Here is a 19,970-nt window from a genome sequence, read left to right as displayed (position 1 = left end):
GACGAATACAAATTATCAATCGATATATTAGGTATGTCCTTTAATAGGGGTTTCCGGGATAAAGGTCGAGAAATGTGAACTGCCATTGGAAAGTTAGGGTAGATTGGATGGGAACATAAATTAAGAGTTGTGGCCAGGATTATTTACGTGCAGAGCGCGTGGCACTCTCTCTACATTTAATGGCATCGGATTTAACGTCCCTAATTCTGATTGGACTTTCATGCGTATTTATACATCCTACACAGCTAAACGGACGGCCCATTTTGACAAGTGTTTTACTTTCGATCACAAGAAGACCAAAAGTGACCTAATTCATATCCCCCAGTCGTCATTAGGAGTAACTGCACTTTTAAAACTGTATAAAATATATTATTGCAATTTTCATTGTCGCCGGAGAAGTGACAAAGACAAGATAATTCATAATAAACGAACACGTTTACTGCTAATCATGAATACTGTAATGGAGATTGAAAATTGTAGATAATATTTCGGTCGCTTATGATGTAGATTATACTTGTTTTACACTAAAAATGGACCAGCAGATAGAAAGAAATATGTAAACAAAAGAGGAACTTCTGTAAAGCAAGTATTTTACATCGTTTACTAATGATTTTGCAATATGCTAACGCTTATCCTGTCGACGCATCTGGTCTCGTTCCTTTTAGAGTTCGGGCTATTTCCTTTGTCAATTTCAAAACGAGAAGTCACTTTACTCATGATTCTGAAGTACATGTAATTTGAGCTATATAAACAGATAGTTACTGTCACAATATCAAAATCCTGTTTTTGTTGGAAATTCCTGAGAAGACAAAAACCTTTTTCTTAGAATTTCAACGGCTGAAGAGATAATCTTTATAAACGAAACACGAAACGAAAAAAGACGAAAAGACAACAATTATATAAAAAGAAATACGGACTGAGCAAAACAAACCCAACCAAATACCGGGGGAATTCTCATGTGCTTCGGAAGGGTAAGCAGTTCCTGCTCCTTATGTGCCACCCTTCGTGTTGTTCATGTAAGTACAAACCTAGTGATAAGTCTAATTCGGTAGGTCACATTCGGGGAAAATTGGACAGGATTGTGGTTATGACAATTAAAACATATCCGTCGTTATCTGTGAAAAAAAGATATTCCATAACTGTCAACCAACTCGTGATGACGTCCGTAGAATATTCGAAGAAATTATTTCAACTTCATCAATTGGAACTCTTGGTTCAGTATCTTCCTTGTATGCAGCAACCCTCTTTCAAGGCAATCATGATAGGATGTGCAACCTATGGATTTGTATCAACTGGGAGAAAAGTACTCCATATGCAGGCGCTGATTGAATGATGCTACATAGAAATGGAAAGTTCACAAACGGGAAGCTCCAATCATCTCTTTTGTTCTTAACAGACCCTCATTGTCATTTCTAGATGTAAGTCAAGATAGGAGGCAGATTTAACTGGGAGTGAAATATTGATAGAAATTACTTCAAGTTAATATTTTTGGCATTCTACCTCACAATCCTTGTGTTGTCAGTGATAAAACATCGTGTATAAACACAAATTAATTTACATATTGGGCTACCCTTACTTAGCTTTAAGTTGTAATTACTATTTTGAATCTCGTACCTCAGTTTGGATAATGAAAAACACTTTGAAAATGTTTTGAAAACTAGATCCAATAAGCACCAAAACACTTCGGGACCCCTTTTAGGGTGAAATTTCACTTTCAGTTATAGGAAATGAAGAACGGTTCACATTATCAACTTAAAAAAGGAGGTATGGTATGATTGTAAATAAACTAGCAATCTACAAATGAATACTGAATGTTTGATTATGCTTCATTTGAATAACCAAGTTATGCTAGAATAAGATTTATAAAAGTAAAAGACATATTAACTTAGGTGCATGTTACTCTCGGTCAGTACTTCAAAATTATTTCTCCCAACAACTGCTGCTTAGAATTAATTAAGGCTACAGAAGTTTTTCGATGTTCAAATCTCATTAATCGATGAAGATGAGACAATTCCAGATATCAAACAAAAATCAAAAACTGGGAGTAGTTGGAGTAAAATACATTTCAATGAGGTAATCTATTGTTTATATCCATTGTTGCTGTTAGATAATGTATAAGGGGGCAGCCGATATCTGAAATTAAAATTAAAGAATTTTGCAACATGGTTATGTTATTAAAAAAAATGTCTTAAAACTAAACGGTAAAGTATCGATGATGAGAAGACACAAAAAGACACAAAGGCGACATAAAATTGCTTTGGCTATTTGAAAGAGCAAATTGAAGAACGGTAAAGTGAATCCCTTGTCCAAGTTACCTAGCGCCGTGTGTATTCTCAAATATTACCTTTTTAAGAAGTCTTACAGTAAGTTCTTTGAGTCTGACAAAGCGTTTGATATCAACTTTGATATAGATGTAAAGCTTGTACTAGCTTTTTTTCAATTACTTCCACAAGCATATAAGATTCTAACAAAATACTTTCATATTTCTAATCAACTGCCTAAATATGATATCTTACCTTTTCACAATAAATCATAAATGGTAAATTTTTATTTAAACATGTATCTATATAAAAAAAAAAGTAGCTGTTCGACCTATCTTTTCTTAAGGGCAACTTACATTTGACCTACCGAATTAGACTTATTACCGGGTTTATACTAACATGAGCAACACGACGGGTGCCAAATGTGGAGCAAGATCTGCCTACCCTTCGAGACCACCTGAGATCACCCCCAGTTTTTGTTGAGGCTCGTGTTGCTCAGTCTTTAGTTTTCTCTGTTGTGCTTTGTGTACTATTTTTGTCTGTTGGTCTTTTTCTGTTTTGGCCATGGCGTTGTCAGTTTATTTTCGACTTATGAGTTTGAATGTCCCTTTGGTATCTTTCGCCTCTCTTTAACATGTAAAAAGATTTTAGAAGATGATCAAAATAGCATTTTATAATTTTGACAGTCAAGTCAGATAAATGTCACAAAGCAAATCTATTGTTTCATGATATGCCTTCTATATTGAATTCGCATCAACATATACTTTGTTTTATATAGATAAATTGGCACAAAGTACATGTGTAAATAAAATTTACTAATGTACTTTATGCCAATCTGTCTATATAAAAGAAAGTAGCTGTTCGACCTCTCTTTTTTCAGGGCAAATTACATGTAAAAATATGTTAGTAGGTGATCAATATAGTATTTTATACTTTTGAAAGTCAGATAAACGTTACAGAGAATATCTATGGTTTCATGATATGCCTTCTATTTTGGAATTCGCATCATCGTTAAATGGGCAGTGATTACATAGAAGCACCTTGGCTTTATTACAAATCAAAAACGACATTTGGGCAATAAAAACCTGAACGTTAATACGCAAAAGTAAATTGCATGAAAGAAATAATACACGCGTACATTGTAAGAAAATATATGTATACCTTGATTTTCGTATGCTCTTTCTATAGCTCACTCAAACATAAAATATATTTTTGCGATAATGTACATATATCGTATATTGTTCTTGCAGCTAGAATGAGTAATTTTACACAGTTTTTGCAATGGCTGGCATTTCATTTAATTGAAAAGAATGGAGAGGGTTTATGAAAAAAACCACACATTTCTTACATGCATATGCAAAAACCCATGGCAACTAAACAGCGCATATATTGCAGTGAGGGTCTCTTTTTTTTGCATACTCTTGACTTAAAGCAATTGTTTACATGTTTGAACAAAACAAAAGCTGCTATTATTATTATTTTCAGATTTATTGTCTTAGTTACACTTCTAGATTAGTCTTCACATCACCCCGGTTTTTCCGCATTGTTCAGCCTAAGTTTTTATGTTGACTTTTGTTATTTTTCGTTATTGGTAATGACTTTGTCGGTCTCTTTTTTGGCTTATGAGGTTTTATTCTTCTTTGGTATCATCCACTTCTTTTCAATTTTGTTATTCAATAGTATAAACTAGAATTAGGAATGTTACTCCCGTCCCCAGTATAACTTGTATTTTATGGTTCATGGCATTGTGTTAAAATTATTTTGCCATGTGGAACTCTTGGTTATCATCCGAATATCAAAGAAATCGCAATTGTTTAAGGTAAATTAAGGCAACAGTAGTTTAAAACCAGGTTCAATCCACAATTTTCTACATAAGAAAATGCCTGCACCAAGTCAGGAATATGACACTTGTTGTCCATTCGTTTGATGTGTTTGTGCTTTTGATTTTGCCATTTGATTAGGGACTTTCCGTTTTGAATTTTCCTCGGAGTTCAGTATTTTTGTGATTTAACTTTTTACTGATGTTCAAATCTCGTAAATCGATTACGAAGAGACAAATCAAGGTAACAAACAAAATCTGAGGGAATCGAATGAAGTCCAAAAAGACCGATACCGAGTGCGTCAATAGTGTAAGTGTCTTCTAATATGCATGTATCACCCACACATTCAAAATGTTACAATCAGAAATAGTTCACAATCGTTACTAAGTGTATCAAGGGAGAATCTATTAAATGATTAATTACAAAAACATCAAAATTCAACTTTGACATTGATTTAAAATCTAAAATTTATATTAAATAATACTTTATTCATTACCCCAAATCCCCATATAATATTAAAATTTTAAGACCAATAACGGGAATGACTCTTAAATGGTAAATCTCGCAACCATCAAGATAAAACTTCACCTGAAATATATTATCTATAGCATTGTGTTCTTTCAAACGATTTGATCTTGCAGTACTTTGATTATCATCCGGAAAACAAAGAAAACTCAATTCTAAGGTAACGATGGGCATTCTTATTGTGAAGAAATGTAAAAATAATCTAAATCCTTTCAATCTGTATCTTATGGCCCAAATTAACATTGCGTTAACATTTCGAAAAATTTAAATAAAATTGAGAATGGAAATGGGGAATGTTTCAAAGAGACAACAACCCGACCATAGAGCAGACAACAGCCGAAGGCCACCAATAAGTCTTCAATGCAGCAAGAAACTCCCGCACCCGGAGGCGTGTACATGTAAAAACAAGTCCATCAGAACTTTATTAGTCATATGCATCAGAAAACCAAAAGTATGACTGACAGACGGATATGTGCACGGACAAAATCTTTAAAACATTAACGTTTTTACGGATCATATTGCAAAATATACTGCTTTATACTCAAATCTGATTTTTTATAATTTATTATTGAATATTGACGGAAATCAAACGGACTATAATATGATTTCCTATGAAAATAGACAAAATTGGCATAAAACCTTAAATTGAATAGACACACAAATGAAACATTCAATATGAAACTGGTATAAAGTACACAATCCATTCTAATAGCAAGTTATTAATGTTATATCTCCTCACGCCATGGAGTATCCATTGCTCTTGGATTAATGTTAAGTCCTTTTTCCTTTTTGATAAATCTGATCAGTTCTTCCTTGCTCTCAAATATGTGAACACTAAATGGACTTCCCCGGACATCATGCCCCGACCATTTAACAGTAATGACGTATGCTCCAGGTTCCTGTGGATCATACTGACACAGAATTGTTCTATCATTGTGTTCTTCTCTTTCCATATCCACTTTAAATGCACCTGAAAGAACATTTTTTCAATTTCAAAATTTCATATTCGGTCAAATTTCAGGGTTTGAAAATGTATATTATGGTTTAAGCATTTGATGATGTTTGTAGGCTAGATAGAATCAAAACCAATCTTCTATTATGCGATACCTCTTGACCAATCCTACTTTAACAACCCTCATTGCTAAATCATTTTAACTACAAAAGCACCTGTATATATTTTTTTAAATTCTAACAACATATTTTTTCTCCTAGCTATTCACAAGCCCTTCTGATAATGACTGTTAGCTTTCCTCTAATCCCTTTAATTCTGACATGGTCTAGATTGAAACTAATGTATACATGTAGACTATATGATTCTGACCTGCAAGCTGTATACAATAGATCGGTTTACTATCTTAACATTTAAATCCCAATTCTTAATTCTGATTATAGGTTGGCCTCTAGATCTTTTTGTTATCACTATAAAGCTACGGATATATCATCTTACAGGGGACTGGACGTTAAGCAACCAACATTCAATCATTCTTATTAGGACGTTGGCACAATTCTATACCATTTGCTCCTTACAGTTCTAATTCCATCTGTTGGTTGACTTCTTTACCTCTGTTTGCTAACATTAAGACATTCATTTCTTTACAGTGGTCTACTTCCGCACCATCCGAATGTATTTTGAATGTTGGCGTAATTGTAAGCTCAATTCATACTTTTAGTTTACCTCAGAAATCTAACATTCTGATGGATAACTAATAAGTTATCATAATCTAACTGTCAATCCGGTTCTGACATTGCTGCTAAATACATTTACCTCGCAGGTCTCATATTTTGACTGCTCAAGAACATCTTAAACTTCGTATTCTGTCAAATAAGTCACAAACAGCCTTTTAAAATTCCGACAGCTTACTTCGCCGGCTTTTTTACTGGTAGTTTTCTTTTAGCTAGCTAAGCCTTTATATTCTATTCACCCACTTATAAAAGGAGTACGTTTTTAAGAGCTTACTTACATCTAGGTCAAAATATTCTGACTGCTTGCGTACTAGGCGCTCATAATACGACAGTATTCATAATTCTAAGACGATGCTTTCTGATAACTTACCGTTAGACCCTCAGATAGAGATTGCTGTCTTTGTCCTATGCCAGATTTATCCTGATTAATAACTAACCTCTAGGCCCTTTGATTCTGACAGCTAACTGTCCTGCACCAGCACCAGACGTTTCCACCAGAAATCTACTTTGGTATGAATGAAGTATCCCATCTTCGATACCAGGACCGTAGACATGAACTTTTCGCGGATCAGGTGGTTCCCCAATCGGTATTTTGAAAGGACTTCCTAAAAAGGAATTAATTCTACATAAAGTTTGATTTGTTTTATTTTTTCAGGCATAATGCATTGAACAATGTGTAACCATAATCAAATAATGGAAAATGAGTAACCATCTTAACAGCAAACATAATCGAATAATGGAAATGTGTTATTATAAATGACGTTAACGACGTCTTTACACTAAATCCATTGGACATTGGATGAGTACTGATTGATATTTTAATCTTTGATACCTGATTTTTTTATTTGTTGTTTTTGGCTTTGACCTAGCTGTCAGTAACTGTGAGATCTCTCAGATCTGTACTTTTTTGTCCTTTTTAATGTTAGGGATGTATAAATACCCTGCCACGTCCGGTCTGTGTTTATGTTAGATGTTTGTCTGCTTTGTATCGATCTGATGAGTAAAGCCCTTTTCATCTGATTTTTATAGTTTGTTCTTATGTTGTACTGTTACGTTGTATCGTTACACAAGTGTTCCAGATTAGGGGGAGGGTTGGCGCCTTCAAACAATTTAACCCCGCTTCATTCTTTATATGCGTGTCCCAAGTCAGGAGCATGTAGTTCAGTGGTTTTCGTTGGTTAATGTCTGTCATATTTGTTTTTCGTAAATTATTTTGTTATACATTAGGTTGAATTGTTTCATATTTTTCATGTCGGGGCCTTTTATATCCGACTATACGGTATGGGTTTTTCTTATTGGAGAAGGCCGTACGAGTGCCTATAATTGCTTACATCCACTTCATTTCAACTTTGGTGGATAGTTGTCTCATTGACAATCATACCACTTCTCGTTATTTCTATATGGTAAAGATAAATGAAAAAAACAAAAAGTCCGGACGGAATTAATACGGATTTATGTATAAAGTAGATGCATGTGTGGTTCTAATCCATTGCCTTATAACCATGCTAGTGAAGAATTTTTGTCCATGTCATGTTGGAATATTCGATCATTAACTAATTGTTGTTGTCCTAATATCAGCTTAACAAAAACTACTGCAAATGCCAGCTTAACAAAAATAATTGAATTGCCACCTGAACAAAAATGTTTTGGCTAAATAAAATTCAAAATCTTTTTTTAATTCAAATATACATGCATCATTAATATTCCTAGTTAAGTTAGACAGCTGACATAATTACAAAGAAAAGCCTCTGGAACCTATTGTTTTTCGCTTTAAATATTTGCAGTTTTCATGTTTTAAACACAATAACGGTGATCAATTCGCCTGATGTGTATTTTCCCAAACACATTTTCATGGGTCATACATTCTTAAAGGGTTTAAGTTATATTTGAATATTATTGTCCCACTTACTCACGTCCTCGATTGTGGTATTACTGACTCATATCCTATTCTAATATGACGTTCTTCAAACGCTTTGAGTACACACCCGTAGTAAAATTCGAATATATCCATATGTCAGCTGATATGTAACGTCATGATTTGTTTGGGCTGTTCAAATCCTACTCTCACGTCGTATGTATTTTATGAATGATTTACCTCATGTCAGATGCTGTAAATGACGTCATTGAAAGATGACGTAAGAATTTAAGGATTTTACGGGAAAATGCACGAATGGGCAACTGAAAGTCGTCAAAACATGAAAACATAAACAATCGATGGTAGGAATTTGTATAATGTCCATATCTTCTTAAAGATAGTCAATTAAATTCATCCAAATCTGTCTTAGTATCTTTTTGTATATCGTTTAAGAATTTCACTTATTCAATTTTCTTCGTCGTTTACGTCAATATTAATAGTGTGTTCAATTACGGAAACGGCAAACATTTCCCTTCACATAGAGCGCTTCGATGCAAAAGAATTGCTGTCTTTGTCCTATTATAATAGAAATAATTTGATGGGGCTTGAAATGATATTGATTTTTCCACGGGTTGGCCCTTTATGCTGATATTTTACCCCTCGCTATCGCTCGTGGTAAAATATTTAGCATAAAAGGCCAACCCGTAGTAAAATCACGATAAATTCAAGTCCCCATGAATTATTTCTTAAGTTTACTTGCATTAGCAACACTACGTGTGGGGCAGAAACTTGCTTTCTGGAGCACCTTGGTTAACTAACCCCAGGTATTAGTGGGGTTCGTGTTGCCCAAACTATGCAAGGATTTGTTATTGTTTGTCTTTTAGTCATTTTTATTTTGGGCCATGGTGTTGTCTGTTTGAAGTGGACATATGATTTTTGATTGACCTCTTGGTGTATTCTTTATCTTTTTAACTTAACGTAATATTTGTTCAATCATGCGTTGCATTCTTCTCACCGGGCACATTTTCATGGTCATATTTAATTGTCAGCGTGTGATAAGCCGCCTCTGTTGGAAAAAACCTTATCAAATAATGGCCATTTCGTTGATCTATTACATCACATCTTGCTGTATGAACTTGCCCCTGACACGATGCCGTAAGTTCACCTGAAATAAAATAAAAGTAATGGATTAAAAAGATGCAAGAGTATAATAGAAAAAAGCTATGACACAAGACATAACAATATTCCTGAGATCACCCTGTTTTTTGGGTAAGGTTTGGGTTGTTCAGTCTTTAGTTTTCTTTGAAGTGTGATTTAATCTCTCTTTTTTTTCTGGTTTTTTTTTTTGTCATGATTTTTTCGGTTTTTCTTTTATTTATTACTTTTACAAACATCAACCGTACCAATTTTACTGCACAAGTTGTGTCCATGAATCGCCCATTTTGAATCTCTGTCTCATTTTTGAATACTACTACTATAAGATTGTAAACTTGCCTTTTCAAGATAGTTGTCATTTTGCACCATTCAAGAATAGTATATAAGACATAGGTGTGATATTCTGAACGGTGTTTAAGATAATTGAAATGATTAAGTAGGTAGATCGCAGACAATACATCGTTTCATGATAATATCATTATGTATAGTTTTTGGAGGTGGATCGGAGCAGCTTTTTATATAATTAAAAATTATAAATTACAGGGAGCAAGGATGACCGTTAGGTGTCTTAAGGAAATGTACTGTGTTGCACTCATTGTTTCCTGTCATAAAGAGTAAGAGTAAACGGAGTGGTGATCGCCGTTTTTCAGATAAATAAATATTATAAATATGAGGGGCGAAGATGAATACATGGGGGGAGAGTTGCGTTAGATGCATAGAGAAAAAAATGCAAATTGTTTGTGTGTTGGGATATAAATGTTTTTAGAATAATTATTAATGATCTTGTCATCATTTTAGTGACTTATCTTATTGTTGATAAATTTTGCATTCCTAGATATCAATGTCGGTTGATGTACTATATTTTGTTAAGATTAGAACATTGTAAGGTTTAGAGACAATTTGAATCGTAAGATAATTATGTCTTACCGTTTCCAGCTTCTTCTGTATCTACAGTTACTCTAAGCTCCTGGCCTACATAACCTCCCTTTAAACCTTGACCGGAAACTTTCACCTTACTACCAGCACCCTTCATTGTTGCTGATATTTTGTACGGTGTACCGCCAATCAAATGTTCAGACCAATAAACATATATTAAATATGCACCTATCAAATTAAGAAATGATTTAGTTGAAACGAAGTTTGAAATTTTAATTTTATAGTAAAAGAGAATAAATAAATATATCAAAATCCATAAATATGAAAATATATATCATAAATGTAATAAATTGTGGCTTTGTTTTCAGCAGTACAATTATGCTTCATATGTGTTTACTGTTTATTTGATGAATCTTTAAACACCTTATATTTACAGAAATTGGTACAGTCGTAACTTGTACAATATTTTAACTTAGAAAGCAGGGTCTGCTTTCTTATACAATATATTGTATCGCAAATAACCTTTTTTTTTATGAAAACAATATGTTTATTTTAATTCGTCACAGGTTTCATTGGATTTTGTCTTCATAGAATAAAGCTGCAGAAAATAATTGATAATATTTTTTGGTCGTTCTAAATCTTAACCACAGATACCAGGTCTATAATTTAGTAATCCAGTTTTACTGCATTTGCGAGCGTCAAATCAACAATTGACGGTGATAACTCTTCAAATACAGTTCTGTTATTCCTTCATTTCAGTGGTATGACACATCTTACTCGGGAAGGGGATATATTAGAGCGCTAATAACCGTCTTATGTTAGTGGTTTACCCGTCGTTCTTACCTGTCCAATGAGTGGATTAAAACCACTAATTGCATCATATTTATCCATTCTTACCTGGAAAGGGAGCTGTATAAGAGCACTGATAACGATCATATTTCAGTGGCTTGATTGATACTGATGGATCCATTTTCACACCTTTAGCAATTACTTTAGGGATACCTGATAAAAGAATATTTATGTTTTATCATATCGTTATATCTATATGCATATATATGTATGTATGTGTGGGGCGTAGGTATGTATTTAAAACCCTATATAACTATTACGATAAGTAGAGAAATTTGATACAGAAAAAATATTTATAAAACATGATTGTATACACATAATAGTAAATGCTGGTAAATGAATATTCTAATCTATTAGTTATGAAATGTGTTCTTACCAGGACCAGCTCTTTTTCCATTAATTAAAAATTCAGCGGGAACCGCTGCTCTGGCTTCCCTTAGTCCGCTACCTGTTAATATAACCTTGGAATGGTCAACAGGTAATATTGGTCCAGGACAATAGGCAATAATTGGTGATGAATCCAGTGGAATATCTGACCAGTATAAATGTATGTAGTGGTCACCTATGAATATAAATAAATTATGGTTTCTTTAAATTAATTTCATTACATATTAATATGCCTTAAATCTAAGGGTTAAACACTATGCATTTTTTCGCAGCTTCAGACGTTGTTTTTTTCAACAGAATGATTAATCAATCTTCAGAGTTCTTACTTTATATATAATCAATTTCTACTGTTTGGAAATCAACATATGTGTACGAAATGTCATATCATGTCACAGGTTGAATATTTTATACTCCTGTAATGAATTTGTTTTGTTTATGACACAAAGGGATTTCTGATTGGCTCTTTATTACTGCTGCATTTGTGTGATATGCATGCTAGCAGCTAGCAAAATTATTTTCATGCATTAAAAGTGAATCATATATTCTTTGTAGATTGTTCCTATAATTAACATATCAGAAGTCATATAAAAATAAGAAGACGTGGTTGAACTGCCAAGAAACAACAATCCACCAGAGACCAAATGACATAGAACTTAACCATTATAGGTCACCGTACGGCCTTCAACAATGAGAAAAACCCATACCGCAAAGTCAGCTATAAAAGGTCCCGAAATAACAAATGTAAAACAGTTCAAACGAGAAAACTAATGGCCTGATTAATATATAAAACAATGGACGAAAAACAAATATGGTATACAACAACAAACGACAAACAGTGAATTAAGGCATCCTGAATTGGGACAGGCACATACATAATGTGGCAGGGTTAAACATGTTTGCGGGCGCCCACCCCTCCCCTAACCTGGGACAGAGGTGTAACAGCACAACATACGAACACACTATAAAAATCAGAAAAGGTCTTTACTCATCAGATCGATACAATGCAGAAAAACAAGTAACCAAAACACAGACCGTACGTGGCAGGGTACTTATACATCCCCAGAACAAAAGAGACACTAAGTACGGATCTGAGAGTAATCGCAGTTACTGACAGATAGTTCATACCTAATAACAACTAATCAAAAATCATGTATCTAAGACTAAATTATCAATCAGTCCACATCCAACATCCAAAGGATTTAGTGTAACGACGTCATTAACAGTCAGAGAAAACACGACCTTAAGCGATGCCAAATTACAGATATCGACAGATTGTAGAACTTTGAAGGTGCATATAGATGTAACAATAATATTTAGTTTGGTGTTAATTAACTGACCACAAAATCAATATTTATACCAATAAAAACAATATTCAAAGATCTAATTGTTGAATTGTTAACCTTTGAGTATTATTTTATTTAAAGGATGATAAGTTTATTATACCTTCTTCTTTTGCTATAAAAGCAACTTCTATCTGGTCAGTATCTGGTTTCCTCAAATGAACTTTCAATTTTCCACTAGGCGATAGAACTTCAGCATTAAATGAACCTTAAAAAAATATAATATTACGTCGATAGCCAAGCAATAACTCCTGCATCTTTAATGGATATCATTCATTGGTCTTTTTTTTACTTTTTCTTGTCTTGTGGTATCTATAGTCCATTATTTATTCTGTTATTTGTCTTATTTGTGTTGTACCAGCGCTCCAGCTAGAAATTGAAAAGGGCAGGGTGCCAGTGGAAGCATGGCACATTTTTAGGTTGGGAAAGGCACTTTTCAATTTTGTTGTCTATGTTTCTGTGCGTTCTCATCTTTGCTTTTTATCACATGTTCACATCATGTATTACTGTATATGATGAAAATAAAGATTGCATATTTTGCTATTGATTGTTTATTATGTTATAAAATCTGCAAAACATGGTTTAACGTTGTTTGTAACTGTGTAGGAAACTTGCTCAGTGAGTAGGTTATGTAGCCCAATGTTCCTGTAGCATATAGTCTGCATATGCTACAGAACAGAGATAATGCTAAAAATTAAAAATAAAGAATAGAGAAATTCGGGAAAAAAAAGGAAGAAGGGAGAAAAAATGGTGCTTAAATATACAGAATAGAAAAATTGTATAAAAATAATGAATGCAGTAAAATGCAGACTACCCCAAATCCCTACAAAGATCCTTTTTAATTTGCACTATTATTGAAAAGACCTCCCAAACCTTTGAGTCCTAAAGTCAAAAGTATGCATACAGATCTTGAGTAGGTATTTCAATACTAGGAAACATTATAACTAAGTTATCTTTCTTATATTCGGGAGTGCTTCTACTTCGGAGGATTGTACACAGTAGACGTGAATGCAATGTCCGCCCGTTTTTAAATTCTAATATCAGAAGAGAGGACAGGCAAAGACAAAAATACGTTTATATCAACATTTTAATGGAATTTAAGTAAAACCGTGATTTTAAAATAAGTCCATTTCGGTTTTCATCTCTCTGTCAATTACTTTTTCATCATGAAACTGCGTTAAACGTTTCAAACTGTGTGGTCCTGAGTCCAAATAATAATTACGCCTTGAAAGGCTATTTTAACCTGTTGCTGTGACGCCTTCCAGCGACAAAATTAAAATATCCTTTCAAGACGTCAAAATTATTTGGACTAAGTGTCGTGAGAAAATTTCTTTTCTTTTTAAAAAAGTTTATACAATTTCCTGATTACCACGTAAAAAAATATCTTAATTTATTTAAATGTAGCATAAGTTCTGCTTACATATTAAATAACATGTACATCGGCGAACTTTCCGATTTATTTGCGGTTCGAATTTAAAACACACTCAAAACGTCAATGTGCTTTGAGTTCTAAAATATTAATTTTGCCTGTCATTTTATTTGCGTTGACATAATAGAATGAGACTTATTACAAAATTTGTAATTACCATAAGCAAAATGACTCGTGGAGCAGGATATACAAACCGTTTAGATCACTTGAGATTAACCCAATTTTTTATGGGGTTCGTGTTCCTCAGTCTTTAGTTTTCGATGTAGTATTTTGTGAACTTGTTTGTCGTCTTTTGGTTTTTTTACCATGGCGTTGTCAATTGTCTCTTCGACACTTCGGTAAAATGGATTTTGTCAGTTTTTTTTTAGGATTTCTCCTTTATGAGTTGACCTTTTCGGTATTTTTGCTATACTTTTTTTTCAACTTACGAGCTTTGAATGTACCCTTGGTATCTTCAGCCTCTTTTTTTGAACTATTTCACAAACAGTAATTTGTTGATACAATTACACATTTAAATATCCTGGATTTACTTCAATACACGAAATGAAAGAAATTGATAATACAAATTTGGATTGATGACAAGGAAGGAGCTGGACAGAGCCAACATTTTCTAAGTTTAAAGGGCACTAATCTACATTGTATAAAAACTCAATAGACTGGAACATCCTACCTAATGCACATCTGCAAATTGGGATATAATAAAATAACAACTACCATATCAAAGCTAAAAAGGGTATGTCTCTGGGAAACTCAATAATCAACTAAAAAGTAAAATAACAAAAATACAGAACTCCAAGCAAAATTCAAAACGGAAAGTCCCTCATCAATTGGCAAAATCAAAAGCTCAGACACATCAAACGAATGGAAAACAACTGTCATATTTCTGACTTGGTTCAGGTATTTCCTTATGTAGAAAATGGGGGATTAAACCTGGTTTTATAGCTAGCTTAACCTCTCACTTGTATGACGGTCGCATAAAATTCCATTATATTGACAACAATGTGTGAACAAAACAAACAGACATAATAGGACAAAATGTCAAAAATAGGGGTGCAACAGTCAACATTGTGTTATAATCTTAATCACTATAAAACAAACAAATATGTCAACGAAGAAAAACAAAATGTCATAGAGACAAAATACATAAGCAAAAATGAAAGACAAGAATACAAAAAATGACCATAGCACAATAACACAATGGCGGGATGTATAAGTATCGAGCAACGCCAAAAGGATATTACCAAAAATGGACTAAACAGTAAAGGTTAATAATTTACAAAGGCAAATAAAAAATACTATAACGTAATTAAGATGATAAACAACGTCAGTACCTAGACTCTATAGCATCCTACCAACGTGCAAATAATAATATATCAGGATCTTACAATATATCAAGTGTCATGAAGATAAGATCAAACATGAATGAGGAGTTGCAATGACAAGGTCGGTGCTAAACATGACCAAAATTTCTACATTTAAAGGGGCATACATCTGAAAATACACAATGGACCACATGCACATCTGCATAATATTATGATATAACAATGTATTTAGTTTCATGTAGATACAACAAACCATGTAGGAGGAGTTATGATGACGTTCGCTCATAAAAAGGGTATAAAGTTATAAGGTAAAAATGGTATGATTATGGATAAACTAAAGAGAATGAAAAATCCTACTCAAATGCACATTTACATATAAGAATCTATAAAATGTACTAAAGTTGTGTGTAGATAAAATGAACCAGGAGTTGCGATGACCAGATCGGTTTTGAAGATGGGTAAAAATTTCTTAGTTGAAAGGGGCATAATTCAAGATAAACTTTACAACATCAAAATTCCTACCATCTGCATATTAGAATCTAACAGTATACAAAATTTCATGAAGATACGATAAACCATGAAGGAGTTGTTGCGATGACAAAGTTGGTTCTGATACGGGTAGAAATTCTAAAATGAAAGGGGCATAATTCTGGATAAACTATACAGAATATAAAAATCCTGCGCAACATGATGATTTTTATATTATTATAATGATCAATATTTCAACAAAGTTTGAAGTGATTCAAACAAGGGATTAGGAAGTTGGTCCGGACAGATTAACAAACAGACAGGCTGATTCATATAAACATAGCAAAACTATGTTTATGGGTTATAATAATACACACATATAGTAGCGTGGAACCCGAACAAAACCGGTAAAATTCTGACACTCTGTGATTCACTTAAAATATTATACATACCTGGTCCTGCATCGGTAATGTCATAATGTAACCGTGTTTCCTGATTACAAACTAAAGCCAAATGTCCGTTCTCGTCCATTAACTCTGTTAAATCATCCATTAAGCTTACTCGAGAGCGGTCTGTTATTTTCGTATGAAAAGGACTCCCTATTTAACCATAAAACAACAAATATAAGAGAATTTTATGAGAGTAGAATTCCACACAATTGATAAGGCAGGTAAATAAGCTTTCGCGAATTTCTTTTAATTCTGAATAGGCTAAGATAAAAACACTCAGAATTAATCATGTCTGACATTGCATGTTTGGCTTAATCTGAGGTGCCACAGTTCGAGGCATGGTATATTTTTTTATGTTCTTCAAAAAATTGCTCATTCTGACAAATCAAAACACGCGCAGTATTTCTGTTTATCTGTATTTCTTTTTAATTAAGAAAGGTGTTTTAATCATAAAAACTTTTCAAGAATAAATGTATGATTTAAATGATAAAACAGTTGAAACGCAGTAAATAAAATTCGTCATAAACTATTGATATACGATATGTCGATGCTGAGGTTTATAGTTTACTGTTAAAGTCAATAAAGATAGAGAGTTGCACAGTCTTTTGTGTTTCTATGTTGTGTTTTGTGTACTGTTGTTTGTCTTTTGGTCGTTTTTCTTTCTTTTTTTTGCAATGCATATGGCATTGTCAGATTGTTTTCGACTCTCTTTTTCATGTTTAATTCTTTCATTGGCATTATTATTGAAAGGTTTTGGACATGTAAAGATTGAAAGGAGAGGACATGTCAGCTACTAGAACGTAAAGATTGAAGGTGATGACATGTCAGATATATAAAGAATGATAAGTAAAAGGAGGAGAGGTGGGAAGTCAAATATAATCAAACAGACAGTAGTCTTAGAGAGATTTCTTGCGCATGTTTTAATACATTCGATCCTTACCCAATATTTCTCTTTCGTTCCACATGACTTTAATTGTGTAAATACCAGCTCTTTCTGGTAGGTAAGAAAATTCTAAAGCTGTAGAACTAATTTCACGCCATCTGGTATCAATCTCCTTATCATTCCCTATAAAACAAAACATATGGTATGTGTTCATTGCGGACATGTCGTGTTTTTTCTGTAAGCTTAATCAGAAAGGCTCGAAACCCATTAGTATATAATAAACCATTGTGTTTGCCAAATGAATGAATTGTTTCGAATTATTTGAATTCAAAGTCTCAAGTGGAAGGTTAAGCTAGCTATAAAACCAGGTTTAACCCACCCTTTTTTTCCTGTACCAAGTCAGGAATATAGCAGTTGTTTTCCTTTCGTTCTGTTTGTTGATAAAGTCAAAAGTTCGATTTTGTCAGTATTTATGGACTTCCCCTTTATAAGGTGCTGACCAAGTGTTGTTAATATGTAGCCGATCCATCATCCAAGATGGCCGCCAGCGGGGGACTTCGTTTAACATAGGACCCTATGGACAATACATACAAATGTCTTCTTTTAGAGAACCTATGAATGGAATGAAACCAAATATGACATGAATGTTCATTATGAGGTGCTGACCAAGTGTTGTTACTTTGAAGCCGATCCATCATCCAAGATGGCTGCCAGCGGGGCACTTCATTTAACATAGGACCCTATGGACAATACATACAAATGTCTTCTTTTAGAGAACTACTGAATGGAATGAATCCAAACATAGCATGAATGTTTCTTATGAGGTGCTGACCAAGTGTTGTTACTTTGAAGCCGATCCATCATCCAAGATGGCCGCCAGAGGGGGACTTAGTTTAACATAGGACCCGAAGGGAAATACATACAAATGTCTTCTTTTAGAGAACCACTGAATGGAATGAAATAAAACATGGCTTGAATGTTCCTTATGAGTTGCTGACCAAGTGTTGTAACTTTGTAGGCGATCAATCATCCAAGATGGTCGCCAGCGGGGACTTAGTTTAACATAGGACCCTATGGGAAATACATACCAATGTTTTCTTTTAGAGAACCACTAAATGGAATGAAACCAAACATGGCATGAATGTTCCTAATGATGTGCTGGCCAAGTGTTGTTACTTTGTAGCCAATCAGTCATCCAAGACGGCTGCCAGAGGGGAACTAAGTTTAACATAGGACCCTATGGAAAATACATACAAATGTCTTCTTCTAGAAAACCGCTGAATGGATTGAAACCAAACATGGTATGAATGTTTCTTTTGAGAAGCTGATCAAGTGTTGTTACTTTGTAGCTGATTTGTCATTGTCCTTATAAAGTCATTTCCTACAATTTCAATGAATCTATTTGTAATTTCTGTAAAATTTACCATAGTCTTCTGCTTTTGATTAAATTACGGGGCCAATATTAAACCAAATTTGGCCTCAATCATTATTAGAGTATATGTTATGATTTTAATCTATTTTTCCTTGATTTCCAAAACCAAAGTAGAATCAGATGAGCGACACAGGCTCTTGGGAGCCTCTAGTTTCATTTATCTTTGAGTTCGTTATTTTCGTTATACTTTTTTCCATAGGGATGACATCTGTTGGTGTTATATTAACTTCTCTTTTGAGATGTAGTTTCCAATATTTACATGTATTGTTTGTATAAATGAATGCGTATTTATCCTTATAACTGCATATGTTCTTAAAAGCTGTATTATGAGCGGATAACATATATTTCTAATTGTATTTTGTGTTTTGGGAATTTCCTGTATTGAGTTTATTTTGATAGATATTGTAATAGTTTTATCTTATAAAAATATCAGCGATTACACATTTCAAAATTTTAAGCAACGTTCCCGAACAATTACGGGCGACAAGGTACCTCTAAAATTAATCTTTAATAACTGATATATAAACGAAATGAACTAGATTGATGAATAGTTAAGAAAATGGAAAGATTATTTTTAAAACTACATAGTTCTAGAAAAAAAACTATTAATAGTTCATATTTGATCTGTATGTTGTCTTTTGTTAATTTAACTATTTACAACAAAACTCCAATAAACTTGAGAACTTTACAGGACGGCAGTACATAAAAGTCCTAAACAGATCATACAGAAAGTTCTATTTTACATAAAGGCAACAGTAGTATACCGCTGTTCGAAACGTATAAATCGATAGAGATAAAAATAAATCCGGGTTACAAACTAAAACTGAGGGAAACGCATCAAATATAAGAGGAGAACAACGACACAACAAAAACACAACATTAAAATGTAACACACAGAAACGAACTATAATATAACAATGGCCATTCTCCTGACTTGGTACAGGACATTTTAAGAAAAAAATGGTGGGTTGAACCTGGTTTTGTGGCATGCCAAACCCCCCACTTTTATGGCAACGTCAAACACAACACCAAAACGACAACTTACATCACATGACAGGACCACAATACAAATAAATGGGAGAACATATAGGACAAAGAAACACACGAATAATAGCTAACAAAAGGCACTTGGCTTAAAATTCAATACGCCAGACGTGCGTCTCGTCCACACAAGACCAACCAGTGACGCTCAGATGAAAAAAGGTTTGAAAGCCAAAACAAGTACAAAGCTGAAGT

At 33.6% G+C, this 19,970-nt stretch overlaps 1 protein-coding gene across 1 annotated transcript in view; it reads right to left on the bottom strand.

Moving 5' to 3' along the window:
• Nucleotides 1-5,015: 5,015 nt before the first annotated feature.
• Nucleotides 5,016-19,970, bottom strand: part of LOC127737562 (filamin-A-like) — a 32,978-nt gene continuing 18,023 nt past the window's right edge. The window contains exons 13-21 of the mRNA XM_052248394.1: nucleotides 17,360-17,485; nucleotides 16,423-16,569; nucleotides 12,855-12,959; nucleotides 11,401-11,586; nucleotides 11,073-11,177; nucleotides 10,227-10,403; nucleotides 9,160-9,309; nucleotides 6,727-6,894; nucleotides 5,016-5,576 (exon numbers count right to left, since the gene is read on the bottom strand). Of these exons, the coding sequence (XP_052104354.1) occupies nucleotides 5,332-5,576; nucleotides 6,727-6,894; nucleotides 9,160-9,309; nucleotides 10,227-10,403; nucleotides 11,073-11,177; nucleotides 11,401-11,586; nucleotides 12,855-12,959; nucleotides 16,423-16,569; nucleotides 17,360-17,485 (1,409 nt within the window). The 3' untranslated portion in view covers nucleotides 5,016-5,331. The remainder of the gene's footprint in view (nucleotides 5,577-6,726; nucleotides 6,895-9,159; nucleotides 9,310-10,226; nucleotides 10,404-11,072; nucleotides 11,178-11,400; nucleotides 11,587-12,854; nucleotides 12,960-16,422; nucleotides 16,570-17,359; nucleotides 17,486-19,970) is intronic.

This window comes from Mytilus californianus, unplaced genomic scaffold (genome assembly GCF_021869535.1).
Source record: "Mytilus californianus isolate M0D057914Y unplaced genomic scaffold, xbMytCali1.0.p SCAF_4, whole genome shotgun sequence".
In the NCBI taxonomy this organism is placed as follows: domain Eukaryota; kingdom Metazoa; phylum Mollusca; class Bivalvia; order Mytilida; family Mytilidae; genus Mytilus; species Mytilus californianus.
This window is presented reverse-complemented; position numbering and strand designations above follow the sequence as displayed.